This window comes from Podarcis tiliguerta, assembly GCF_965153285.1.
Source record: "Podarcis tiliguerta genome assembly, chromosome: 14".
NCBI lineage: Eukaryota > Metazoa > Chordata > Lepidosauria > Squamata > Lacertidae > Podarcis > Podarcis tiliguerta.
In genome coordinates, this window is record NC_139547.1 from 31,184,622 (window position 1) to 31,212,547 (window position 27,926).

General features: G+C 46.2%; 1 protein-coding gene across 1 annotated transcript; it reads left to right on the plus strand.

The window, feature by feature from the left end:
• The first annotated feature begins 93 nt into the window (after nucleotides 1–93).
• On the plus strand, nucleotides 94–27,922 carry LOC310664650 (uncharacterized protein). Its single transcript, XM_083413993.1, has 20 exons — nucleotides 94–317; nucleotides 1,553–1,701; nucleotides 2,848–2,971; nucleotides 3,729–3,822; nucleotides 4,670–4,820; nucleotides 9,914–10,076; nucleotides 10,891–11,016; nucleotides 11,494–11,556; nucleotides 12,824–12,946; nucleotides 13,561–13,716; nucleotides 15,392–15,445; nucleotides 16,151–16,365; nucleotides 17,543–17,619; nucleotides 18,802–18,912; nucleotides 21,199–21,288; nucleotides 22,167–22,274; nucleotides 22,898–23,019; nucleotides 24,104–24,226; nucleotides 25,069–25,111; nucleotides 26,555–27,922. Exons 2-20 carry the CDS (start codon nucleotides 1,605–1,607, stop codon nucleotides 26,690–26,692), a joined length of 2,178 nt encoding a protein of 725 aa, XP_083270119.1. The 5' UTR covers nucleotides 94–317; nucleotides 1,553–1,604; the 3' UTR covers nucleotides 26,693–27,922.
• Nucleotides 27,923–27,926: the final 4 nt, after the last annotated feature.

Consider the following 27,926-nt stretch of genomic DNA (forward strand, 5'->3'; position numbering starts at 1 on the left):
TTATTTTGCTTACGGGTGCCTTCCTCGGCCCAACCCACAGACTGCTGAGCTAAAATTCTCAACGTCCGCATCTATTTCCAAAGTCAACTCCGCCTTCTGCCAGTCTCCGACCCTTTGCCCCGCCGCGTCCAGGGATTCCTAAAGCACACCCGGACACACCCTCTCCAAGTGGCGAGATGTGCCACTCTACCATTCTTATCTCTGTGTATCTTTCCCAGGCTTAAATCCTGGAGACGGAGGTTGTCGCTGGGTGGGCCGGAAGTGACGCCAATTGAAAAGCTGGGCGCGGGAATCGAAGCGGGCGGAGGCGGCTGCAGGTGGGCGAGAGCGAGGCTTGTTGCTGTGTGTTTGTGGCTTGTTTTGTCTTGCAGTTCTAGCCCGGCCTGCGGTAGTTTTTGGGATGTGCAGAAAGGGGGTGGAAATAGGAAGGAATAAGCTAATGGGAGGGAGTTGAAGACTCACTCAGTTTGCGGAACAGCAGCCATATGTGGTGTGCGTGTGTTTGATGAGACTGAATTACTTCGCGGGGGTTTGGGGTGCTGCCAAGTCAGACTTCGAGGCACAAGGTGAGGGGAAAGAGGGTTGGGGGCATGACAAGGCGGGGGCTTTCGTCGGGTGGTGATTGAGGCGCGAAAACAAACGGCTGGGGTGAAGGGTTGGGGGCAGTTGCATCATGGCAAAGTTCGGGGGGGGGGTCCAGTGTAAAGTTTGGGGTCACTTTAATTGTTGATGAGGTCAGCAACGCTTGTAATGTACTAAAAACTAAGATAAAAATGGATTATTTAAGAAAAATAATTGAAAATGGTAACCATGCAAGGGTGGAGTGGACTCTAAGGATTCAGGGAATCCTAAATATATTATAATAATAATATAATAATAATTTATAATTTATACACTGCCCATCTGGCTGGATTTCCCTAGCCCAGCCACTCTGTGTGGCTTCCAGCAAAATATTAAAATACAATAATTCATAAAATACAATACAAAAATACAAAAACAGGCAGCCCTTTAACAGGGAAGCTTTTAATGTTTAATTGGTTATTGTATTTTAGTGTTTTGTTGGAAGCTGCCAAAAGTGGCTGGGGAAACCCAGTCAGGTGGGCGGGGTATAAATAATAAATTATTATTATTACAATAATAAATGATGGTGATGATCTTCAATGTTTGAATTTAAATGTGAAGTGTAAAACTCAATAAAAAAGATTATACAAAAAAAAAAAAAGGTTGGTGAAGTCATGTCTTCCCTGAGTTTCCATCCCCCCCTCCCATGCATGTTAGGAACATAGGAAGTGCACTGCCTTATACTGAGCTGGACCATTTGTCCATCTAGCTCAATATTGTCTACAATGACTAGCGATGGCTCTCCAGGGTTTTAGGCAGGAGTCCCATCCCCCCCAACCCTTCCTGGTGATGCAAAGGACTTTCTGCATGCAAAGCAGATGTGCTACTGCTGAGTTAGAGCACATGATGATTGGAGCTGGTTAAAAATAGGCAGGTCGTTTTCATCGTAGAGGCATCAATGGCAAATGCCCCCCCCCTTTCCTCTTTCTAGCCTTTGCCAGCCTTGACAAGTTGCACGCTTTGGGAGTTACTCTTCAACAGTCATGGAGTCCACTAAAGAAGAGGGAAGTGTCATCTGGATTGATGAAGATGAAGCTGAGAATTCCTTGGGGAGTTGTATTTTGTTGGCTGATGATGCAGGTAACTGCTTTTTATATATAGATATAATTCTCTCAGTAGAGTCTGAAAAGTTTCTTGTTTTGTGGGTGGGCTCCTTGTTCTTTGTAGTGCTATAGAGTACAGTGCATGGGATAAAAAAGAAGCAGAATAAGAAAGTGAGTGTTCATTTAAAAAACAAACTGTCTTCTAAAAGCCCCATATCTAGGTGCTTGTGGCAGGCCAGGAAGATTTGGACTATTTGGAAAGAATTTGTGATTTTTGTCTTATTGTTACTTCTCTTGCACCATCAAGAACTTGAAAAGGGAAACAAAACACACCAGGAGCATTTGTGGTCTTATTTGCAAAGCTGTATAAAACACTAAGGAGGTAGGGTCAGTGTAGAGTAGTGGATTGTACCTGTAAAGGATTCTTAAATCCCCCAAGCAAGTAGGTAACTAACTACAAGCCTGTGTTGTTTTCTGAAATATTTTGGGCACCATCTAGTTCTTAGCTGTTGCAAAATTTAACTGTCAAATAATCAAGTATTTATTACCAACCACTAAAGAAAGTACAAAATATATCAAACTTACAAAATCAGATCCTCAGAAGAACACAGGTAATAAGAGTTAACAATCATAGCAGGTCTAAGAGTTATTACATATTTGATATTTGTCACCTGATCTTTGTTAATGAATCGTTGCTATTTTACTATTGGGGCCACTGGTGAAAAGCTAAACAGAGCTGCAAAGGAAGATGTATTTTAAATATAAAGTGATTCTTATTGAAATTTAGTCCTGATATTCTTTGTTGATGTACAAAAATAAATAAATTCAAGCAACCTGAAGAAACAATAATGGATAAGGCATAGAAACAACATTCTGGAAGACGAAAGGAAGTAATTTATACATTTTTAAGCTAAAGACCAAAACGAAGATGTCTTAAAAGAATGATGTTTCTACAGATTCTATATATTGCAATTACTACTACTACTATTAATATTAATATTATAATTTCCAGTGAAGGAATCAGACTTTTTTTGATCAGCCTGCTTTATAATTGACCAAAATGTGGTTTATGAATTTGCCCTAACTCTCAACACACTCTCCTTTTTCTTTTAAAGCTTGAGGTCTGGGCAATGCCTTTCTAGAATTGCAGTGAAATGGGATTCAGTATTTTTTCCTTTTACAGAAGAGATTCCCTTGAAAAGGGAGAATACAGAAGAAGCTGTAGATGAGGAGGTGATAGTTACTTTCTGCAAGAGAGCAAAAGTGATGCCCCATGCGAGATACGACTGCCCGACCCACCCCTTTGAGTATGTATCATGCCACAGAGGAGAACAAAAGGGAATTCCACACCTTCCACTGGGGAAAAAACACAAACATTGTGCTTAAGCACAGTTGCATCGGTGCAGATCTAGTGGCAATATTTGGAGCCAAGAAGAGGGGATGGGGGACTTTTGGTGCTTCAAAAGTTGTTGGACAACAGATCCTGTCGGCCTAAGAAAGTATGACCAGTCGTCTGGGGTGATGGGAGTTGTAGTCTAGCAACATCTGGAGGGTCAAAGGTCCCTGCACTTGGTCCAGAAGACTGAGGGTTCTTGACTCCCAAGCATTCATTATGTCCCTCCTTCAAATAGCTCCTGTAGCAAAGAGACCAGATGTAGTCCTCCATATATCTCTGGCCCATGGAGCAGTGTTCAACTAAGAATGGCCCCATGGCCAGTCCCATGGGCCTTTCTTAGTCCCGCTCTGCTCTCCTTGAGTGCTTTTGCCTGGTTCAAGATCTTGCTTAACTGGAAGAGTGGGTGAGTGTGTGTAGAATTTTTTTTTACTTTTGTGGGGCCAGAATCTATTGCAAAGAGTCACTTTTGCCTATGGCCCCTGCCACCAATGGCACGCAGCCCCCAGAAGCCATGAGGAAATGCAGGCTTCGACCTGAAAAAAGATTCCCCATCCCTCTCATGGGGACATTTTATAACGAGGGACATAACAGAAGTTGAAAGTGCAGTGCATTGAAACCCTTTTATGATCTGCTATCACAACTGGGAGCTGTTTCTTGTCTGCTTTTAGGCAAGGGGAATGTGAAACATCTTGCCCCCTTGGGAGAAACGCAGAGACATGCAGCGAGTGCTACTGCTACATTTGTGATAAGGTTGCTGCAGAGGTAAGGAGGGCTTTTGGGATGCGGGACTCCTATTTCTGCAGAGACCCCTTTGTCGCCCTAGAGTGGTTGGGTTACACCACAGGTTCCGATGTACCTGCAGACTCCTTCTTGGTGCCCACAGGATCCTGCCCCCTTGCTGCTGAAACTGGGCTTGAAAGCAGCCTTCTATTCCAGCTGATAGAAGTTATTTTCAAGCCTAATTGCAGTGAGGGTGGACAGTTTCAGTGTGGATGTGTTACACACTGAGAGTGGTTAATTACTCCCTCCAGCTGTGACTTGCCTCACACACCCTGAAAATGCCCCAGTGTCACAATTAGGTTTGCAGGGGGGGAAAGGGAAGAGCCTTTGGTTGGCTCCATCTAAAGCAGGGCTAACATTTGGCCCTTTGTATGTTGCTGGACTACAGCTTTGGCCATCCCTGTCCATTGGTCATGTGGGCTGGGTTGATGGTTGTTGAAGTCCCACAACATTGGAAAGCCACAGGCTCTCCGCTCCTGATCTAGAGAGTTGCTGAGTATTAAAAGCTAGAGACAAACACAAGAGACGAGCAATTTCCTTCTGTTCTGGATGTCAATATCCAGGGGCATCTATATGACTGCTTCTGGAAGTAGATGCTGGCTTTTGCTTTTTCCCTAGGAGGGTAGCACTTACATTATTCGCCCAAGGAAACTTTATCGAATACTGTTCCATTCTCTGCAGTTTCCTGTCTCCGCTTATGTCGTTCTTTAAGATGCTGACGAAATGGTAGGGGCCCTCAGAGTGGGAACCATTTGCAAGCTGCAAGGAACTTACAGATATTGTGGATTTGATCAAGTCCAACCTGCCTTTCTCCTCTTCCTTCCTCCAGTGTAAAGATTGGGTGACGCCTTCGTTTTGCCATTGCAATGCACACAACAAAAGCAAATTCTGGAAGGATCAGTGGAATTCTGCTCTCACTGGCAGTCTCTCTCAGTTCAACTTGGAGCTCTCAGAAATCGATGCCGATGTCCAGCACGGGGGTGAGTGGAGGCGCATCAGTGCCACCAAGAATTTGTTGTGTTAAGAATAGGGGCAGTTTGTTGATTACATTTCTATCCCGTCCTCCTCGCAAGCACCACAAGAATGTGTAGGTAAGATTTCCAGGTGTTTTCCACCTGGGCAGTGACCAGATCCAACGGCCCAACATCGCAACATTTGCAGGACAGGGTGGAGATGCCCTCCGCAGTTAAAAAGCGAGTTGTAAAGATGTTTTATGTTTACTCAGTTATTTAATGCCGGTGTGGAGAGCTTTTGGCTCTGTGAATGTTGCTGAACAACAACTCCCAACATCTCTTGCCGTTGGCCTTGGTTGCCAATGTTGTTTGGAGCTGTGGTTCCCCCAGGCTTGACTTACGAAAGAGAAATGTCTCAATTCAGAAAATCTGAAGATGAGCAAACAATGATTTCCTCGTGGGGCCATACACCATTATATAGAGCAGGGATCGCCAGATTTTGAATAGCTGAGGAACTTCTCTGCCCTGTGGGATGGCGGCATCCAGACAATGGCTTATGTCTACCCGCTGCCTGGGACAGGCAGGGTCATACTAGATTTGTAGACCGTTGCTGGTTGAAGAGGCTCCTTCTCAGTTCCTTCCCTGTGTACCTCTCTCAGCTCTCTGAATAGCATCGCCAGCTATCGTGGATCCTTTTCTGGTTGCTGTGCTCTATTTCCAAGTGTCTTCTTCCACTTCGCAGCTTCTGCCGAACAAGGGCCCTTACGGAACAACGCAATGCAGGAAATTGCTGAGCTTTTTTATACTTATTACCGCCCGAACTATGGAACACCGTCCTCTGGGTATGAAGCCAGCACTGCCACCCGCCAGGACCACCAGGGGGCAAGCACATCCCGCATTAGGGGCAGGGAGGCTGAATATAATGTATTTCCCAGCACTTCTGCGTCTTGGTCCTCCCAAGCCTCTAATGCATCTGCCGCTCACCAGGTTCCCACTTCTACGGCAGCCTCTACCTCGGTTCTGGCCCCAGGCATCGCTCAGGATCTCTACCAAAGCATTAAACAGCCAGTGATGGGAGTGATCGAGCAGCTGAAGGCTGCAGTGGGTCGCATGCACCATAGGTCAGCAAATGGCGCGAGGTCAAGCAGATGGCACTCTTCTTCTGAGCGCTCTTCAGAATCCTCACCCAGAAACCACAAAAGGGCTAAGAGGAAGGCAACTGATGCGTTCGGGAAGGTTGCTGAGCAAAGGGACACCAGACATTGCCATAAAATTCTGGGAAAAGGCAAGAGAAATAGTTGTAAGCCTGCAGGCAATTTGGAGAAGGGAGCAGAGGGAGGACATTCGGACCAAAGTCCTTCAGACCTCTAAGCTTTTCGATCCCAATGACGATGAACCTCTTTTGGACAGAGTACTTTCTACCTTAGACCTTCAGGATCCAGTTCCAGTGCCTCCGCAGCAGCCCAAGAGAGTTGGCTTTGGGAAGCTCACCATCAGAGAAATTCCTTTACTTCCTGAATTTAAGGGAATGGGCAGCGCCTTCACAGCGGAAGAGCAACACAAGTGTGGCAGAGCGTTTATATCTTTCCCACCGGCGTTCATGGAGATGTTGAAGGTGCCCCTGGTAAACATTCCAGCAGGGGTGCTTCTCCCAGGTGACATTGTTCATCGGGATGGAAAGATGACCCTTCAAGACCGATTTCACGGCTCATCTGACAAAGCTTTCTGTAAGGCCCACAAATCAAAGGCATTGGCCCTTCGAGCGGCCATGGCTGCCTCCATTATGGCTCGGACTTCCTTGGTTTGGCTGCATAATTGGCTGATGAAGAATTGGAAATCGCTACCCTTAAAAGTTCTCTCGGTTGACAATACAAAGCAGCTGCTTTGATTGTGGATGCAACTTGGGATGCCGTTCAGTGTTTGTCCAGGGCCATCGCGGATGCAGTTGTGGCACGCAGGTATCTCTGGGTGGTGCATTCTTCAGTGGACTTGGCTTTTTGGGACATTTTTCAGTGACATCCACCTCTTTGACGAAGAGTTGCCGAAAGATGTATTGAGGAAAACCAAAAGCAACAGCCGTGCCTTCAGTTCAAAACAAGCAGGAGTCAAGGCAACCTTGCAGGGGTGCTTCTTCCTCCTCCTCTCATTCTAACACAGTTCTGTCCTGTACTGAAGAGTTCAAATCGGGCAAGCCCTTCTGGTCTGGGTCCAGGTTTCAAACAAAAGGGCAAGGCTCAGCATCCTCCTGGGGGAGTTTGTCCCACACCTCTAGGAGAAATGGACAGTGGTTTTGATGCCACCTCTCCTGCAGTGGGAGGTCAGCCTCAGCTGTTTTCTCCCATGTGGGAAAGGTGAGCAAAGAATCTCTGTATTGAGGACAATAAACACCATAAAATTTCCCATCAATACCCAGAGATACATTCCAGCCATCTCCCGCATCAAAAGTCTCCCTTAGAACGGTGACCTGCCATCTCCTTGACATCCATGCAACTGAGTTCATTCCCCAGGGGGAGAGAAACTAGGGGGTTCTGTCATCTTTGCAGTGTTGAAGAAGTGGTGTGTGGCAAACCATAGTGGACCTGAAGTATATCAGGTTTAGAATGGAGGCCCAGTTTCGACAGGGGAAACCCTTTGTCTTGGAGATTTCCCAGGTTCCATAGACTTACCTGAAACCTCTCCATTTTCTGATAAAAGAACCATGCAAGAAGTTTGTCCATTTCTGTTATCCGAATAAGCATTAGCAGTATCTCCTGTTTCCCTTTGTCCTGGTGTTCCCCTCCCCCCCCCCTGGATAATTCTCACAACTCATGGTCTCAGTGGTGGTCTCCTTGGCCAGGTCGTCTTGTCAACAGGCATCTCTGGGCTAAGCAGGCCATCATCAACACCTTCCAGTCACAGGGATTTTTAAATTGAGCCCTCTCCAGCCTTCCCAGTCCATCAAGTACTTAGGAACTCAGACTGACACTGTCATTAGTCAGTTGAGAGGAAACAGATGCTGTGGCAGGATTTCACCAGTATCTGTTCCAAAAGGTCAGACAATGTCATTATTATCCCCCCCCCCCATAAACCTGGCCTGTTAGGCTTCATGATATCCTGTACCATGGTTGTCGCATGAACCAGATTTTACATGCACCCCTTTCAGTGGCTCCTGTTGCTATTTCAGTTCACAGCAGTGGGAGGAAATCTTTCCCGTGGTGGCTCAGGCTGCAAAAACTCAATGGGGGGTGGTGGGGGTGGTGATGACAGTCGATGCCATGTTGGATGGGAAGGCACAGTGTTGGGGACAAGTATTCCCAGGATACTGTTCTCTTGCAGAGGCCCTTCACAGCATAAACTGGCTGGACTGCAGAGCTGTAGGCTTGGAACTGCAATCCTTCTCCAGCCTGGTCCATCAAGCTTACAGGCTTGTCAAGACTAATAACATGGCGGTGAAAGATGTTGGAGGCGGCGTGAGATCAAGAGCCCTCCAACCTCAAACGGAACTTGCCCTGGTGTGTGCAGGGCACCATCTGCAATAGCTCTTGGTGGAACACATCAAGGGCTCTTTGAAATCAGACAGCAGATTTTCTGAGACCCAGAAGAGTGAAGTCTGTCAGTCTCTGCGTTCAAGACTCTGACATAAAGGTTTGAACTACTTTGTAACCTCAGTGTTTTAACTCTCTCATGTCATGCCTATTGCATGGCATAGAAGACACAGCTGTTGTCAACAGCCTTGGCCTCTGGGCTGCTATAAAGTACATATTTATGCCAATGCCAATCCTACGTATGATTCTACCAAAAGAAGAAAATCCAGGTCGCACAAGCAACAGTGAGATTGGTAGACCTTTTTTGGCCATGGAGGCTGTGGTTTTGTTTTTGTTTTGTTCTGTTTTTTTTTAAAAGCTTGAGGTCCTTGGTTCCTGCCTCCATTCAGGATTCCTCTGTTGCAAGCGACCTCATTTTATCTGAAACCAGAGTGGCTCTGATTAGCTGGCTGGCACCTGAGCAGGTGACCCTTGCAAAATTAGACTACTCCAAGTTCATCATCCAGAACACACTCGTCACCCTTTTACTATTAGAATGCATGAGTCTTTGCAGGGAGCATTTCCTGCACTGGTCCAAGCGCAGCGGCAGAGGAGACAGGCCAGCGGGCGTTAGAAGTGTGACTGCATTTACTCCAAGAGGGTCTGGACCTTGCACTCAGGCCAGCAATGTGCATGGACATGAGGTGCCCCCTCGCCTTGATATTGTTGCAGCCAGGCTGTCATCAGATCAACACTCATCTGCACATCAGGAGGATCCTCAAGGGGGCATCACTGATCAGCCTGACCCCTGTCCACACACTCCCAATTTGGAGCTTGCATGTAGTTCTCGGGGCGCTTATGAATGAGTCACTTCAGCCCCTACGTTTGTCTCAACATCATTGAGGGGTGTCTCTGAACTGCAGGCTTTCTCCATTAAGGACCATTTTGTGCATTTATGAAGAGGGTGTAGTAATCCTAAGGTAAAGATCTGTCCTGTAATTCCCAAGTTATTTCTTGGTTTTGGGGTTCACAATAGGCCAGAACATTCAGAGACACAGTGGGCACACTCTGTGGGTGAATGTGGAAGCAAATAGGAGTTAATTTTTTAATTATTTCTTGTGCCCCACATTTTGAGAATTGGTGTGTGAGACTCTTTGAGACTCCTAGTGGGTGGGGAGCAGCAGGTTCCTTAATCTGTGATCTCTAACTCAGGAGTGGCTCATCTGTGCCCCCCCCCCCCCCCGATTTTGCGGGACTCCCAAGTTCCCACTATCCCCAGCTAGCATGGCCAGTGGTCAAGGATAATGGGAGCTGGAGTGCAGCAGTGTCTAAACGGACTACAGGTAATCCACACCTGTGTTATTTTAATCTAATTTTTATTTAATGTTAATTGCATTTGATTGCTCTTCTTCCCAAAAGATGCCCAGGGCAGGTCACAAGCGTTTAAAGTGGTTTAAAACAAATTACAATTGCAAGAGTCGGGTGGGTCCTATCAATATAGCATTGCCAGAAGCACAGGAGAACGGTGTGGGATATCAGCCTCTTTCTGAGTGACACAGCATGTATTGGGAAGAATTAAGCATTTTTGTTTTGTGCCACCCCAATTCTCTGCTATAGGGGTACTCCTGCAGAAATTCATGCATGATGTTTCTGTGGAATATAACAAGTATCTGTCTGGAAATAGAATTGCTCCAGACTTCCCCAAATGCCTTTGCCATCGGAATTTGCGTCCTGGGAAGTGTGAAAAATGCAGCTCCTACCCTTTGTATACTGTGCACAGGTAATGTAGGAAACCCTGTCAATACATGTTTACAAATGTATATAACTTCGTGTCTGTTGTGGATATTAAGGCTGTTGCCCTACAGCAGTGTTAGAAACTCAGATATGTAAGCTAATCACCTAATGGCACCTTAAACCTAGGTTACGGTTGGCACAACGGATTGTCTAGGCGCCTTTCTTTTTTAAGCAATGAAATTTATTATTATCATTCATTTCATTTCTGTCCTGCTTTATATTTCAAAGAAAAAGAATCTCAAATTGGTTTACAGCACATTAAAATATGCAATAAAACATTCCAGAATAAAACAAATTCAAGCCTCAAGGAAAATATTTCAAATCCTTCTCTAAGCGACATTTTGACCTATTTGTTTACCTACTTAATTTATGTAGCTGCCCCATAGCAGAAGTACTCTAGGAAGTCAGTGTGGTGTACTGGTTAGCAGTGGCGGAGCTTCATGCTCTGGAACTGGGGGGCGGAGAGCAGGCGGGGGCGGGGCTGGCATACATCCTGGGGCGTGGCGCACAGTGGTGGTTGGAGTGTCAGACTAGGACCTGAGAGATCAGGGCTCAAATCCCCATTCAGTCATGAAACTCACTGGGTCACCTTGGGGCGTTCCTGGACGATGTATGGATACATTGCCTAGGCCTAGTCTACAGGCAGATTTGCCTACATTTGCCCGTAAAGTGTGTTGATTTGTCAACTTAAGATTTCCAATGGTAACAGTCCCCCCCCCCCACCTCCATGATCAAGTGACAAATGTTGCAAAAACCTGCTCCATCTGTGACTCAGAAGCTTTTGGGTTTCATTTTTCTAGTTATGCTTCTGTTTCTGAACTCGTAACAGCCTTTCTAAATCTGGCTGAGAAAGAGAGACCCAAAACAGAGGTCATCATGCTTATGGGAGCAACCAGGGAAATTGCACTCCACAAGGACATCACTCCGTAAGTAACCCAGGCAGATTTGCTTGGCGACCCTTGCTTGTATCTCACTGCTATTGCAACTCTTGCCTTAACATACGTTGAAGATTGTTGGCTGAAGAGGTGGAAATGGAGTAAAGGTATAGGTGACGCTGCTCCCTTGGGTTTCTTTAGGGGGGAGATTCGCAAACTAGTCTGCGAGCTTCATTCAAGTGGTTGAAGATGGGAGATCTCATATCATTGCATTTGCTATTCATGCTGATTTTTAAATTGTATTTTTATTGCCATTTTTATTTCTTAGATGTTTCCTTGTATTAGTTTGAACTCTATGGAGGGAAAACTCTGCAGAGGACAGAGACATGTTGGGAAGGGCTGGGGCCGGCTCTACTCTTGGGCAAAGCAAAGAACCAAACTTTTTCAAAGGAAAATACCCATTTTACAGAAATGCTGGCAAAAACTGAGTAATGGAGCTTGGTGTTCCTGTCTTCCTTTCTTTGTCAGCTTTGCGCAAAACGTTGGTCACTTGGTGTCGCTGAGCCAGGCTGTGCCTTGTCTAATGTCCAGGTAAGGCAATCAAGGTGCTAAGTACCTGGCTGCTGCAAAAAGCTCTAAATCAGCATCCCCCCAACCTGGGGCCCTGCAACTCCCATCAGCAACAGCCAGCACAGGCAATGGTCAAGGCTGAAGAGAGTTGCTGTCCCAAACAACTGGAGGCCATCCAGGTTGGGGGGAAAAGGAGTAGATGTTAGAAGGAATCAGGGAGGGGTGGGGAACAGAATTAAATCCATCTCAAACTCTATAGAATAAAAGCATTGCCACGCTTGACCTTGGCTTTGCTTTAATCTCTACAATTTTTGGGTGGTGGTGGTAATTATCTCCTCTTTCCTTACTCCCTGGAGTCTAATTAATGAGGACATTGAAGTATGTGATGCCTCATGTAATCTCCCCCAGCTTGTCTTTTCCATTCACTTTCTTAACACCAAATGGAATAGTAGCAAAGGTTAATGAAGAACAAACACGAACCCCTTTTGGGGAAACCTGTTCCCTTTTTTCCTTGCTTTTAAATTAATCATCACTTTCACCTATCCTTATTTTAAGCGATTCTACCCTCCAGGAACTTTGAAATAGTGTATAGGGCATTTCACTAGAATAGAATTATTCAGAATGTAAGATCTTCATCCCAGTGGTCTGTTTAGGTGTAGACGCTTTCTGGTGCAAAAAAAATAGGTTGGGGTACGATGGTTAGTCCCACATTGGGAAAGGGTCTCCTGTGGCAGAGATCCCCTTCTGCAGAAAAATAGTGGGAGAGCCAGCTCATGCCCTCTCAACACCCCTTAGGATAAATTTACATAAATGTGTTAGCTGCAGACACATCCCAGGCACTAGCCATGAGCTGGTTTCGCACGTGTTGTGTGTGTGTGTGTGTGTGTGTGTGTGTGTGTGTATGAATGGATGTCTGGTGTGCAACCAGTTCCTTTTATCACTGAGTTTTCCTGCTATACGGAAAAGGAAAGCTGTCGTGCCTAGAAATCTTTCCAAAGTCAGTGGCCTCACAATAGCTGATGTTGGGTCATCCTGCTACGCTAGCTGATACTAAGAGAGTTTGCAGGCTGCCCCTTATCTCAGTCTTGGTAGAGCATCTGCCTTGCATACAGAATATTCCAGGTTCAATCTCCAGGTAGGGATAGGAAAGAGCCCGGTCTGAAATTCTGGAGAGCTGCTGGGCTGGATAGGGGCTGATGGGAGTTGTCCAGAACTTCTGAAGGGCAGCAGACTAGGGACAGTTGCTTCAAAGGTGCTTCTTTTGTTCTAATTAGTCATTACCTTTCAGGATCACAAGACGACTTCAGAGGCTGCTGGTGCTGAATGACTTTCCGAAGCCTTTGTATAACAAGCTCACCGCGTTTTACCACTCCATTCCTTTCCCGGTTCACTGCCATATCTTCTCAAATAGGTATGCTTCCTTGCTTGAACTGTGTGTTTGGATCTGAAAGGAATATATTCTCGAGATTTTTGGTTTCCCACCATGCATATTTATTTATTTCACAAAATGTATATACCACATGATTGGAAAAAGCCAGACAAACCTCAAAGCGCTGTACAAAAAGAATAAAATAGTAACACTATCAATAAAAATGTTTTTAGCAGGTGCTAAAAGAGCACAGAGATGGCACTTGCCTGATGTCAAGAGGCAGGGGCTTCCAAAGTGTAGGAACAAGTATTTTGTGGCACCAGTAAATAGTGCCAGTTCTGCAGATTGAAGCAGTTGAGTGGGCATATATGGGTAAGGCAGTCTTGCAGGTAAATAGCTCCTAAGCTGTTAAGAACTTTTTATACTAAACATAACACCTTGAATTTGGCTCAGTATCACATTAGAAGTCAGTGCAAGTCTATGAACAAAGCCCCCCCCCCCCCAAAACCACACCCTCATTGCCGCAGTATTAGCTGCCATTGCACACTCACGGCAGTTAGCCTGTGACCTGAAGCAAGGGTGACAAGATTCCTGGCACACTGCTCTCTATTATTTGATCCTAAGCCCGCATAAACACAGCCTCGTTTTCATTTCAGCCTGAATTTCGCTCCCTGGGATCACTGTTTGCTGATCTCCGTCTTGAAAGGACAAAATGTTACTGGCCAACGGACACTGAAAGGGAAGAAAGAATGCCTTTGTGAAACAGTTGCCGTAGTAGAGGCACGAATTGAAAGGATGGAAGGCTGCAGGCAGTAAGTACCTATGGAACAGCGGGAGCATAAGAAATGACTCCAAAAAGCAAGACTAGCCCAGCGTTTGATCTCCAACTACAGTTGTTCAGATCCGCCTGAGAGAAGCTCACAGGCAGATAAAAGAACCTAGCAAATTGGCTTGCACCAAGGTAGACCCTTGGTCCATATAGCTGAATATTGCCTGCACTAGCTGTCAGTGGCTCTCCAGAGTTTTATTATTACAGTAGTGCCTCTGGTTAAGTACTTAATTCGTTCCAGAGGTCCGTTCTTAACCTGAAACTGTTCTTAACCTGAAGCACCACTTTAGCTAATGGGGCCTCCTGCTGCCGCTGCGCCGCCGGAGCACGATTTCTGTTCTCATCCTGAAGCAAAGTTCTTAACCCGAGGTAATATTTCTAGGTTAGCGGAGTCTGTAACCTGAAGCATATGTAACCTGAGGTACCACTGTATTTATTCAATTTGTATTTATTCAATTTGTATATAAGAACATTAAGATGAACCTGCTGGATTAGGCCAGTGGCCTATGTAGCATCTAGTCCAGCATCCTGTTCTTAAAGTGTCCACCTGGATGACTGTGGCAAACCCTTAAGCAGGACCTGAGCCAAGAGCCTTTTCCCCAGCGCCACCATGGATGGCTCAGTTGGTAGAGCAGGAGACTCTTAATCTGAGGGTTGTGGGCTTGAGCCCCACGTTGGGCAAAAGATTCCTGCGTTGCAGGGAGGGGGTTGGCCTAGATGACCCTCATGGTCCCTTCCAGCTCCACAATTCTACAATTCTATGAACCATTACTGCCATTGACTGTGGAGGAGAGTCATGATGGCTGGCAGCCATTAGCCTCCACAAATTCGTCTAGTCCTTTTTTTGGAAGCCTTTTATGTTGGCGGCTGTCACTGCCTCATGCGGGAACAGGTTCCACAGTTTCCTTCTTAACCACAACATGTAAAAGGTAAAGGTAAAGGTACCCCTGCCAGTAGGCCAGTCGTGTCCGACTCTAGGGTTGTGCGCCCATCTCACTTAAGAGGCCGGGGGCCAGCGCTGTCCGCAGACACTTCCGGGTCACGTGGCCAGCGTGACGAAGCTGCTCTGGTGAGCCAGCACCAGCGCAGCACACAGAAACGCCATTTACCTTCCCCACTATAAAGCGGTCCCTATTTATCTACTTGCACTTAGGGATGCTTTCGAACTGCTAGGTGGGCAGGAGCTGGGACCGAAAGACGGGAGCTCACCCCGCCGCGGGGATTCGAACCGCCGACCATGCGATTGGCAAGCCCTAGGCGGTGAGGTTTTACCCACAGCGCCACCCGTGTCCCAGTAACCAGAACATGTAGCCAAGAACAAATCTTGACTATTGATCATGTTTAAGGGGGAGGGAGCTTAAGGAATTGAGGTTCAGATGACATGCTCAGCCAAGCCTCAGCTTCGCTACACCACACTGAGCCTGAAAGCTGTGAGGGTGATGAGGAGGGAATAAATCTCCTCCTTGGCAGCCAGTGCTTTTGCACTAAGCCATGGTTTGGCTTTCCTGACATGCAAATGCAGCCTGTATCAAATCTTCCTATGGCATTACTCCATGCCCTTTGGAGTAGTCTCTTGCAACCACTTGGGGAGCCTTCATCACTGGGTCCACGGGTCATCGCCCTCCATTCCTGTCCTAACGGCTTTCATTCTTCCCTAGATACAAGGAGCTGATCCGTTATTTGAAGGTGGTGAAATGCAATGATTCCAAGTGGTAAGCGATGTGAAATTGCTCACAACTCTCCGTGGAGGGCTTATTTTAATCTGTTTACTGGCGGGATTTTGTTTAAAGCTTGCACACCTAAAATCTTTAAAACCCAGGGGAATCATAGCTTGGGGCTCGCAATAAACAATAGTGGCCCTGTCTTTACTGAATTAGGAAGTGAGGAGATCAGGTTTTAGTGAGTCCCAAGAGTTTCCAGGCCTGGTGAATATAGGGCTGGGACATTGCCCACTGACACCCTCTACTGAAACAGAAAAGGGTGTGCAAAATGGACCCTTCACTAATTTGAAAGGCTCTTGGCTGCTTACATTTCCTTTTTCTTTACGGTTACATATTTCCACCTAGCAGTTTAGGACGCCTCTTTAGGTGGACTGTAGTCTTAAAGGAATGTAGGAAGCTGCTTTGTACTGGGTCAGACTGTTGCTCCATCTAACTCAGCGTTGTCTACGCTGACTGGCAGTGCCTCTCCAAGGTTTCAGGCAGGAGTCTCTCTCAGCCCTACCTGGAGATGGCATCAGGGATTGAACCTGGGAATTTCTGCACACCAGGCAGATGCTCTGTTGTTTGGCTGTGACTTTTCCCCTTAATGCAACAATAAATATTGTTCATATGCCACTGGATCCCTCTCTATGTGTGCGTTTTGCTGCAATCAGTTTGCCTGTAGTATTTGCTGCCTCTCATTTGCCTAACTTCTAGGTTACAGAAGTGGCAGGACAAGGTCCCCTTCTACCTGTGCAAAAGTGGAGATTTTGCGGGTGCTGCACAGGCACTGTTTATCGTCTACCCCAGAAGCTGCTGTGCGGCCTGCCGCCTTTCCCTGCTCCAATTCGAGGTCTACCTGAAGATGTTCCGATCAGGACAGGCTCCCTTTGGAAATGACATGGAGGGCTCTGTGCTGTGGGGTCCAGCGGGCAAGTATCCTTCAGTCTCGTTATTGCTTCTGCTGGCTGTCTATGGAGCATCTCGCTGAGTGTTGTTCGTGAAGGGTGGCCAATGTTTTTGAGCCGGTGATCACATTTTATTATGTTTTTATATATGCTGGAAGCCGCCCAGAATGGCAAACCAGTCAGATGGGTGGGGTACTCTTCTTCATCTTCTTTTGCTTCTTGGGGGCAGGGGAGATAACACAAAATGTCTGACACATCTAAAAAGAGCAGAAAAGTAGACAGGACTACCAAATAGCGCCCCACCAGCCTCTCACCTGCATTATTGGCGGGGGGGGGGGAGCACCTATATCAGATACTGCCACAATTTCTCTTACAGAAGCTTTTTGCATCCTTCCTCTGCCCGGAAGAGATGGGAGGATGAGGGTCCAGTCCATCTAGTGAAATGTGGGCTTGTTTTAGGGTGGTGGTGGTTTTTCAGTGTAGGAGAGGTTGAGCCAGGGCACATAGCCTCTCGTGTTTTATGGAGATGTGAGTGAGTATTTACCTCTAAAGTAATCTCTAAAGTCTTTAAAAACTGTTACTCACCTTTGTTCTGGGTCCTTAAAGGTAAAGGTACCCCTGACCGTTAGGTCCAGTCGCGAACAACTCTGGGGTTGCAGCGCTCATCTTGCTCTAAAGGTTGAGGGAGCCGGCATTTGTCTGCAGGCAGTTTCCGAGTCATGTGGCTAGCGCTTCTGGCAAACCAGAGCAGCGCACAGAAACGCCATTTACCTTCCCACCGGAGTGGTACCTATTTATCTACTTGCACTTTGACGTGCTTTTGAACTGCTAGGTGGGCAGGAGCAGGGACCGAACATGATCGGCAAGCCCTAGACTCTGTGGTTTAGACCAGTCCTTACCTCCTACCAAAGGCTGGGTGGGGGACGTCTGTTGCAAATAAAGGAAAATAAAGATCTGCCTTCCTTTCACTGGATCCTGCCTCCATCCATTAAGCTCTGATTAATAATGGACTTAGGGGACACCGAGTCCCTTGTTGGGGAATTGGGCTTCAAAAGCCAACCCCAATACTTTCTATAACTATGATTCTGTGATCATCTAGTCTAATCCCTGCAATGTAGGGGAGGTAGCGACAAGCATGCTGGCATCAAGTTGGCAGCTGTTGCTTTACAAGGTGTGATTTTTAGCTGTCCCCTCTTTCTAGGCACTCCCTTGAAACTACCTGTTCTGCTCAAACAGATGTTCAAGCTGTTCTACTGCAACATATCGTTGTATACAAGTGTGAGTACCAGTTTTATTAGTTCTGTGGCAGTTAACCTTTCCCCTCCCCAAACACCTAGGCTCAATATTGAGCCTGTTGGTGAAGGTGGCCTATGGGTCTCTTCTAGAGCCGGGTGATATATTGAAAGATCGCCCCAAGTGGGTTTGAAATCCATATTGTGATATTGGTTTCATAATTTTTGACCTGATAACATATCGCGAATCATTGTGCGTGTGCTGTGCGAAAATCACAACGTGAAGCCATCCAATGCCTCTACATAGCTCCATCCTTATTTCAGACACTGTGATATATTGGTATATCACGATGTTGAAAGCCAGCTATTGCCCAGCCCTGGCTTCTTCCGCCCTGCTGGTTGTCATCCAGTGGTCCAGAACTTCATGTACATGTGTGCTTCCCTCTCCATCCAGAAGATGGCAGACTCATTTGAAAACAGAAGTGCTTTCCACTTAAAATAATAATAATTTATTATTTATACCCCGCCCATCTGGCTGGGTTTCCCCAGCCACTCTAGGCGACTTCCAACAAAATATTAAAATACAATAGTCTGTCAAACATTAAAAGCTTCCCTAAACAGGGCTGCCTTCAGATGTCCACTTCCACTCTGAAGCCTATCTTCTACCTCTACAGTGAATGGATGTGGTTTTTTGGATATGATTTACTTCGCAGGGCAGACTGTGGGTCCCCCCCAAAAAGTGAAGAAAGAAGTCTTGAAGTGGAGAGGTCATCAGGGTTAGCTGCAGCTCCTTGCTCCTAAGGGGACCTGGACCCAGCCTCTCAACAACCCTGTTAAGTTGAGGTTAGGTTGAGAGAATGTAGAATTGGCAAACCTGTGAATTAGCCCACTCAATTCGCCATCCAGCAACCAAGAGGGGAGGAGGGGATGGCCAGTTGCCTACCTCAATTCCTTGGAGGAGGGGGAGGGATTTAAAAGGAGGGTAATAAGGCTCTGGAAAAGAGTACAGCAGAGGTGCCTGCATGGTCAATTGGCAGGGAGTTCCCAAGTGTAGGTCCTGCCATGCTAAAAGGTATATTCCTTACAAATAAATAAACTAGCTGTGAAATAAATTCCATTGCTCAACCCTGTGCTCTTCTGTCTTAAAAGAGTAATTACTTTTGAACAACTTCTGGGAAATCCTATTTTGTTTTCTGGTACCAAATGAGCCCCGGTTTGTGTTTTTCAGCCCAAATGCTGGAGTTCTGTGATCAAAATTTTTGCCAGTCATCCTGTTGTGGGAGCAGATGGCAACCTGACAGCCATCACTTTAAAAGAACCATCCCAGGAATTCCAACAGGTAACACCATTGACTCAGGGATATTATTCCTCAATTGGGGGGGGGGGGGCATGTATCTTGCTATCATGTCAGAGGTGATGATTCCTGGACTGCCATAAACTCACCAGGTACCTTTAATGACCCACCCTTTCTAGTCCTCAGTACAACATTCCAATTATTACTATTTTAAATTTATTAGTCAATTTTTTTCACCAGGGTACCAAAAAGCAATAAGCAAGCAAACACACACACATTAAAACTGGCATGAAAGAAAAATCGAAAAGACAATCCTGTTCTTAAATGGCAGGAATAAAACATCCCCACCCACTAAAGGAAGCCATAGATAAAAGCCTAAGGCCTAGAGAAGAAGAAATGCTTTTGCCTGTAATGATGGTAGCAGGCGAGCTTCCCTGGGGAGTGCATTTCACAACTGGGAAGCTGCTGCTGAAAAGGCCTGTTCTTGTGTTGCTACCTTCGCTGATAATCTGTTGAGAGGGCACACAGAAGAGGCCTCTCAGACGATGATTGCAGGGTCCAGGTCACTTTTATAGGGGGAGAGGTGGTCCTTAAGGTATTGTGGTTCTGAGCCACGTGAGGCTTTATAGGTCAAAACCAGCACTTTGAATTGGATGCAGAATTGAAATAGTAGCCAGATGCTTGCATAAAACAGATAATGTCTGGGGAGTGCTTTGAACTTGCTATACAAAGGCTTTTAAAAATATGTTATTTATTTAATGTAATGCATATGCTGCTTGATTGCAAAGAGAACCTTTAAAAGGTGAATTTAAAAACGGGTATATAAAATCAAAATACAGTGGTGCCCCGCAAGACGAATGCCTCGCAAGACGGAAAACCCGCTAGACAAAAGGGTTTTCCGTTTTGGAGGTGCTTCGCAAAACGAATTTGCTATGGGCTTGCTTCGCAAGTCGAAAATGTCTTGCGAGTTCCTGCGATTTTTTTTTCGCTCCCCACCCCCTTTTTCTAAGGCACTAAACTGCTAATAGCCTTTTAGCAGCTAATCCGCTAATCCCTTAAGCCTTTAATAGCCGCTAAACCGCTAATAGCGCTAACCCGCTAATGGGCTTGCTTCGCAAGACGAAAAAACCGCTAGACGAAGAGACTCGCGGGACGCATTCTTTTCGTCTTGCGAGGCACCACTGTAAAATTAAAATCAACAGTTAAGCTAAAAACAGATTAAAACACATGTCAGCTTCTTCATGTCTTGATACACGTGCCTGAGCAAAAATGTTTTTATCAGGTGCTTAGAAGAGTACAGTGAAAGGGGCTTCATGGTGAAAGGGAGTTCCAAGGTGTAGGTGCATATCTATCTATCTATCTACCCAGTCTGACACACTTAAACAGTGTCAGACTGGGTATATGTATATATGCCAAGACGATCCCTCAAATAAACTTATCCCAAGCTGCTAAGGACCCTATATACTAAAACAGTGGGCCTGAAACTTATGCACAATTTGCTTACATGATTAGGATTTCAGGCGCACGGCTGAAAAATGAATGAATGGAAGCTGGGGTAAACCTGTCACGTAAAGAACTTTTTATGCTCTCTACTTACTGGCCTCTGGGAAGGATGCATGGGACGCTCCCGGGCCCTCGTGTGACCTTCCCAGTAACTAGTAAGCAAGGTGCAGAGCAAGGCCTGCTCTGGACAGGTAGGGGCAGTTGCATTGGGGTGGGGCTGGTTCCAGGGCTTTCCTGGCTCCACACATTTTTGCCTTTGCATGTGGACCCCCAGAACTCAACCCTCGCATAAGCTGCGGGCCCAGTGTAGAAAGACTTGGAACTTGGCTCAGTAATGAAGCAGAAACCAGTGCCGATCTCTGAGCAGGGGTGTTACATGCGAATGGGGGTCTCACGCCTGTCAGCAATTTTGCATTAACTGCGGTTTCTGGCTCAAGTGCAAGAGAAGCCCCACCTGGAGTGCATTGCCGTAATCCACTCTTGGAAGTCACCAGTGCCTGAACTAATGTGGTCAAGCTCTGCCAGTCCAGGAATGGCTGTACATGTCACGCCAGTTGCAGATGGTGAAAGGCAATTCTAGCCACCGAGGCTACCCGGGTCTGCAGGAAGAAATCTGGATGTAGAAGCACCCACAGACTGCATGCCTACTTGTTTGGTAGGAGTACAGCCCCATCCAGGGCAGACAAATTGTCGGACATTATTGCATGTCGAAAGTGCACATGGCTGCTTGTTGCTGCTGTTGTCCTCTGGCACACAGGAGGGAAAGACTGAGAACTGCTCTGGGTATCGAGGCTCTTCTTTTGATTATTGCGGTGACTTCACTTGCAGGTGGTCTCTGAAGAGTCATGCTACGTTGTTGAACAACTCACCCAAACCCCCCACTCTAATGTTACCTTCTCAAAACACTTTGGCCAAGATGTAAGTATACACTTGAAGTATACACTTCCTTTTGGGAAGCCCAGATTCTGGACTTCTTTACACCAAAGGGTGTGAGCCCAACCTTCATGCCTGTCAAATCTACTTTGTTTTGTGCTAAGACCCTGATCTGCCAGCCAGAACCAGTTGCGAAAGGCATATAATTTGAATTAAAGACCAGGGTGTCCCAGAGTCTGGGAATTATAAACTCTCCGTCCTTCACACAGATGTTCCCTGCTTAGTTCTTTTTACTTCAGCAGCCTCCTTTAGGTGGAGAAAGGTCATTTTGTAGTCTATAAACCCTGGCCGGTCTATTGCAAATCCCCATCCACACCTGGCCCAAGGCAATGTACAAAATGCAATAACAGCAGTTAAACACAACATAGAAAATAATAGCCGATAAATTTTAAAAAGCGATACAAAGTGTAGACACCGCTGGCAAGTACTTGTTCATGCTGCTAGGAAAGCTTGTCAGAACAGAAATGTCTTCAATTGTACCTCTCATAGCATGATGGAGATGCTGTTCTACAGAACAGGGGCAGCCACGCCGAAAGCCCTGTTCTGAGTTATTGCAGAGCAGCTTCTGGTTTGGGGAATCATTTGTTTAGCTCTTGCCGGGGAAGGCCTTGTCTTATAATGAAGTATGCTCTTCCAGGTGGTAGAGAAGGAAAGATGCCTCTTCTAAAATGGCAGCTGCAATCTGCAGTTTTTTAAATTGAAAAACAAATTCAATTTTTAAAAAATATGCTGCCAGGTTTAATCAGCAGGCATCTTTTTAGTCAAAAGGATTTTGATCGTCTCATCTAGCAAATTCATCCATTCAACAGTTCATCCTTGTTTCTGACTGTTTCCTTTCTACCCTTCTATTTGTCTCCTTCCAGTCACCCTTGGAAGCTGGGCTCATTTTTGTGGTCCAGGCAGTTCGGCATATGATCCTGATGGAACACAACTCCCTGTGCTCCTTCCTAGACATTGTGCTGGCTTTCAGGGTGAGCTTTTTTTGTGTGTTCATTATCTTCCATCTTAAGTTATTCTGCATATTTCTTACTTACAGCAGTGTTTCTGTGGGTTTGTGTGTGTGTATGTATATCCACGGGACGCGGGTGGCGCTGTGGATTAAACCACAGAGCCTAGGACTTGCCGATCAGAAGGTTGGTGGTTCAAATCCCCGCGACGGGGTGAGCTCCCGTTGCTCGGTCCCTGCTCCTGCCAACCTAGCAGTTCGAAAGCACAGCAAAGTGCAAGTAGATAAATAGGTACCGCTCTGGCGGGAAGGTAAACGGTGTTTCCGTGCGCTGCTCTGGTTTGCCAGAAGCGGCTTAGTCATGCTGGTCACATGACCCGGAAGCTGTACGCCGGCTCCCTTGGCCAATAAAGCGAGATGAGCACTGCAACCCCAGAGTCGGTCACAACTGGACCTAATGGTCAGGGATCCCTTTACCTTTACCTTTACCTATGTACACACACACGTGTGTGTGTGTGTGTGTGTAATTCTTAAATTTTACAGCTCAAGAAAGCTTCCTTTTAAAATGAAACCTGGGGCGTTCAGCCTCAGTTATGTGCTGTCAAGTTGCAGTGTTGCCCCTCATTTCTCTCTTCTCCCTTTCTGCAGAATAACCTCTGGGCTCTGAAGCTTCTGCTGGAGTCTCTGGCTTATCACGAGAAGGCTGTCCGTAACATCGTTGCCTTGCTTCTTGCAGACCTCTGTTGCCACAAAACAGAAATGTTGGGATTGTAAGTTGGCATTTATTAAGCCTCCTTTGTTTTGTTCTTGGGATCTGTCCTGAAAGGCTGAGCCACATCAAGAGCAGACGTAGATGAGAAATCACTGAAACCCCCCCCCCCGCCTGCCTGCTTTCTTAGTTCTAGGCCAGCAGCTTTTGATACTTAAGGCAGACCTCAGCAAGGCCTCATTGACTGCCTTAGGCAGACCCTGTGCTGCTTTTTGATGGCCTCTGGACACCTGTTTATAGCATCCAAGCTGTTCTGCTTTCTCAAAGCTTACATGGAAATCAGACTGTCTGGTCCTTACTGAGCATCCTTTCAGGCCTTTTTTTGCAGCAAGCTCATATAATATTGAGCATCCATCCTGATTAGCCTGTGAGATGTTCATGTGTCTTCCTGTGGATCATTCATTCATTCAAAACATTTTAGTGCATTTCCCTCTTCCTCTCCTTGCCTCTGAAAGTCTGTGAGTGTGGAAAGGTGGATTTGCTGAGCACCTTCATCCGCTTCTATTACCAAAGGCCAGATTTTTGGTCTCCACTTGATTGCTCACTATAGTGACGTTCTAGAGGCAACTTCGTTGTTGTTTTGCTGGGCCAGCAGAAAAAAGTTCTCAAAGCTTCAGGGCAAGAAAGGAAATGGTGGATTCATCCCTTCTCATCAGCCATTGCTGACTTATGTGAGCTGCGCTTACTGACCACATAGAGGAGTGTTTGTTTATCAAAAGAGTTGGGTCTTTTCTCTCTCTGTCAGCCTTCGCCAACCTGGTGCCCTCCAAGTGTAGAACTCCCATCAGCCCCAGCCAAAATGATTGCACTGGCTGAGGCTGATGGAAATGGTAGTCCAAAACATGGCTGTGCTGGCTGGGAGCTGTAGTCCCAAACACCTGGAGGGCATGAGTTGGCGAAGGCTGCTCTGTGCCACTCGCTCTGCAATGATGTGTGAGCTGGCATGCTCAGGACCTATTGCAAAACCAGCATGCATCACCTGTGGACCTCTGGTACAAGTTGAAAAATGGCTTTGGCTAAGCTGCCAGTTTGGCAGATGCTGCCAGGGACCTTCATTTTCTCTGATTCCTTTCCTTTCTCCTTAGGTGGCAACACTGGGGTGCTCAGTATGTGGGGGAGCTGCTGTGCCTCTTCCTGACATCCAGGGATAGAAACCTACCATCAGTTGGCATCTCCATCATCAATATTATTGTGGAAAACCTGCCAATGTGAGTGTCACAGTGTATGAAGGTCACAGCTACATTCCTTCCATCCCAGCAACCCAGTTTTCCAAGAGGAAAAATCAGAGTGCCAATTACAAAAGCCCTGAATCAGGAGTGGGGAGCGTTTTTCAACCTGAATGCCACATTCCCTTCCGGGGGTAGGCAGGGCCAGGGGCAATGCTTATGCACAGGAATGAATGTAAATGTTTTGTATAGGTTTCTACACACAAACATACCTCTATTTTCCATATAGGTAGATGTATTGATTATACATGCATAGAAATGTTTTTATTGTTATTGTAGTTTGTAGATGTGGTTTTTAGAGCTTTTGGGGGGCATTTCATCTAATTTTGTACTTTGCTTCAATGGCTTCAGGCTGTGAAGCAGTTTAAATAACTTCGTAAAACAAGTAAATAAACAGGAGCCACCATCAGAGTTCAAGAACGCATTCCAGGCAGGCAGAAACACTCCAGGAGGTATGTAGCTGAAGAGGGTGTGTGGCTTGGGACTGAGTCCTGCAGGCTAAATAAAGAGGCTTGGAGGGGCTGGCTTTGGCCAAAGGTTCTCCACCCCTGTCCTCAGTAGCTTGGGACCCAGACATGGGATCTCTCCCTGTGTGTTAAAAAACCCTCCTCGAGGTCCTGCTGTTGGGGTAAGCACCCTGCGCATTGACACAGGACCTGAACTTATCTGTGGTGGCACTTGTGGGCATCTTTGAGACTCACATGTGTTGCATTGTTGGTATGCAGCATCTTTGGGTGATGCAAATGGAAAGCTGAAAATGAGAAGGTGGTTTGCCTCAAGAGGAGGGGGACCCGCATCTTACCTCTCCCTTCCCTTTCTTTCAGGTGTCCGTGGGCAAAGCAGGTTAGCAAATTCCTTCAAAAATCAGTAAGTATGTGAATCTTTTTCTGCAGAGGAGGTTATTTAATTATTACTTATTTAATTATTACGTATTATTTATCTAATTTCTATTTTGTTTAATTTCATTTAAGAATCACAGGGCGGTTCACAATATGAAAACACAAAAATACACAACATAGTATGAAACATAAACAATAACTCTCCGCCCCCAGTTTAAAAGGCCATAGGTTGTTTAATTAGCCAGAGGCCTCAGAGAAGAGAGATGCAACGAAGGCACCAGGCGAGTCTCCCTAGGGGGAGAGCATTTGACAAGGGGGAGCCATCACAGAAAAGGCCCGTTCTCGTGTTGCCACCCTCCAGACCTCTCATGGAGGAGGCACATGAAAAAGGTTATCCGGGAATTGGTTGCTCCTCCCACTTGCCTTGGAGGCAGTGCAGTGCAAATGTTAGTCCTGCCGGCTCTTTAAGACTGTTGCAAGAGATGCAGTTGTTCGAAGCTAAAACCAGGGATGGTGAACTGTATTCTTTGGGGGGGGGCAACCCACTTTTATTTTTGTGGGACTAGATGTGTGCATTGCCACATGATGAGGTCTCCCCCAAGAGCGGTCAAACTGTTGGTAACAGGGTTTCCGTTATTGGTAGTATAACTTAGGGTGGGTTCAAGGACTCTCTGGTGATGCGGAAGAGCCAGTGAGGAATGAGCAGGCATCCCAAAAGTTCCTCCTAGGAGGCAGATTGGACAGTTCATTTTCTGCATGATCAGGAGTCAATACACCATTTATTTTCACAAAATGATGGCATTCTCCACATGCCCTGTGCACTGGCTGCCCATATGCTACCAGTTCAGGTACAAGGCTGTTGTGTTATACAAAGGCTCACACAATTTGAGGTCTAGGATATCCTAAAGGCTGTCCCTGAGATCATGCAGAAGAGTGCTCTTAGTTCTGTGCCATCTTGCAGAATCCCTACTCGGCTCAAGTAGAAGTCTGGTGTTGAGTGTGGCTGGTCCCATGCTGTGGAAGACCCTTCCAGTGGATATTTAGCAGAGGCCCTCTCTTGTTTTGACTTCCAGGCCTCTCCTGAATACCATTTAATATCTACAGGCCTATGCAACTGCTTAAATCTTCTTGATTCACTTTAATGATTTTTTGTACTGGTTGTATGGGGTTTTATGGTTTATTGTATACATTGTACACCACCTTGATGCTTCACATGAGTTGGCATATGTAAATACTCTTATAATTAATTAGATTGCTTCTGAAGCACAGGATATTGCCCCGTGGCTGTGAGGGAACATCAAGAAAGCTGTATTCATGTTGGACAGCTTGCCCACTCTGACTTATCTTCTTATCAAGGACCAAAGGGTGTACTTTGAAAACCACTGGCCAGAATGAGCCGCCATTCCTCTTTTATTCCTGTTCTTAAATTCCATTTTTTTAAACCCCCCCTTTTTCTCTCTCTCTTGCACAGACAAAACCATTTGGCTGGGCAGATTATGAAGTTTCCACCTTTATAGCCATTTCACAGTCTTCCTTACAGCTGAGACTCCCTAGGGTCAACCAGCTTCCCTCACCTCTGGCTACTTCTGAGCAGCAAAGCTCTGGATGATGTGCGCCACTCCGCTCCTCGATCAAGGCACCTGCGCAATGCAGTTCTGGAGGGTTTTGGAGGAAACGTGTGTTTGGGAGTTGTGGTTGAATTTCCCTGTGGAGCTCTCCAGGATCAAAAACAGGCAAAAACTGTGGCCCTCCTCATGCTGAGGACCTCCAAATCTCTTAATCCCTAGCAGTTGCCTATGCTCGCTGGGGCTGATGGGAGCTGGAATCCACCAGCACCTGGAGGACCACAGGCTTCCCACTCCTGATCTGGAAGATTTAGAGCAGTGATGGCCAAACATCCCTGACCACTGGTCCTGTTAGCTAGGGATGATGGGAGTTGTAGTCCCAAAACAGTTGGAGGGCCAAGTTTGGCCATCACTGGTTTAGAGAATACAGAGGTTTATTGCAGAGAAGAGAAAGCAACATGAAACTTCCTCCCGCAAGAGCTGTTATAGACCTGTGCTATCTATGCCCAGCCTACATGAACTCCTCTCTGTCCGTATCTGATGAATCTCAAGAAAGTCTCACCCGTGGAGACCATATGAAGCCCAGTTTGATGCACAAGGCCTCTGCCCTGTGTTTGGCGCAGGTAGCCCCACAGCACATGGATAGATTTTTGCCATGGTGTGTCCTCTTGCATCTGGGTTTGCCGGGTTAACCCAGAGAACCACCTGTGCCCCCCCACCTTATTTTTGTCAGCCCTTCTCAAGCAAATGAGGGCGAAGGTGTTGCATGATGCCTATGGTACCAAATGTCAAAGCAGAAGCTGCTTCTCCATGTCACACTTTAAGGCCTATTTCTGCAGTTGTGTTTTGCAAACCAATGAAATGCAGACAAGAGGAAACGTGCCCTCCCAGCGAATTGTTCTGGTTCTATGGAATTCACTTGATTTCCTTCTGCTCTATTCTTTTTGAAAGCAAAACTCAACTTTGGCCTGGCTAGGAAAGTTGTTTTGCAAACACTGTTCTCTCTTCCCCCTTTATTATTTTTCAAGACTTTCTAGTTATATATTTAAAACCAGGGGTGGGGCTGGGGAATCAGTAAAGTTTCCTGCATTTTTTTTATGCTTCTACTGGAGTTTTTTTGGACATGGAGCAAGCATATTTACACTGTGTAGAACTTTAAGGACATGTCAAACTGTTGGACCTTTGATCCAGAAATGTATATAGTAGAACCACCTGTGTTCTGTCTAATTGAAATGAATTATTATTAAAATAAGGGTGTGCCTTTCTTGTCTGGATTTC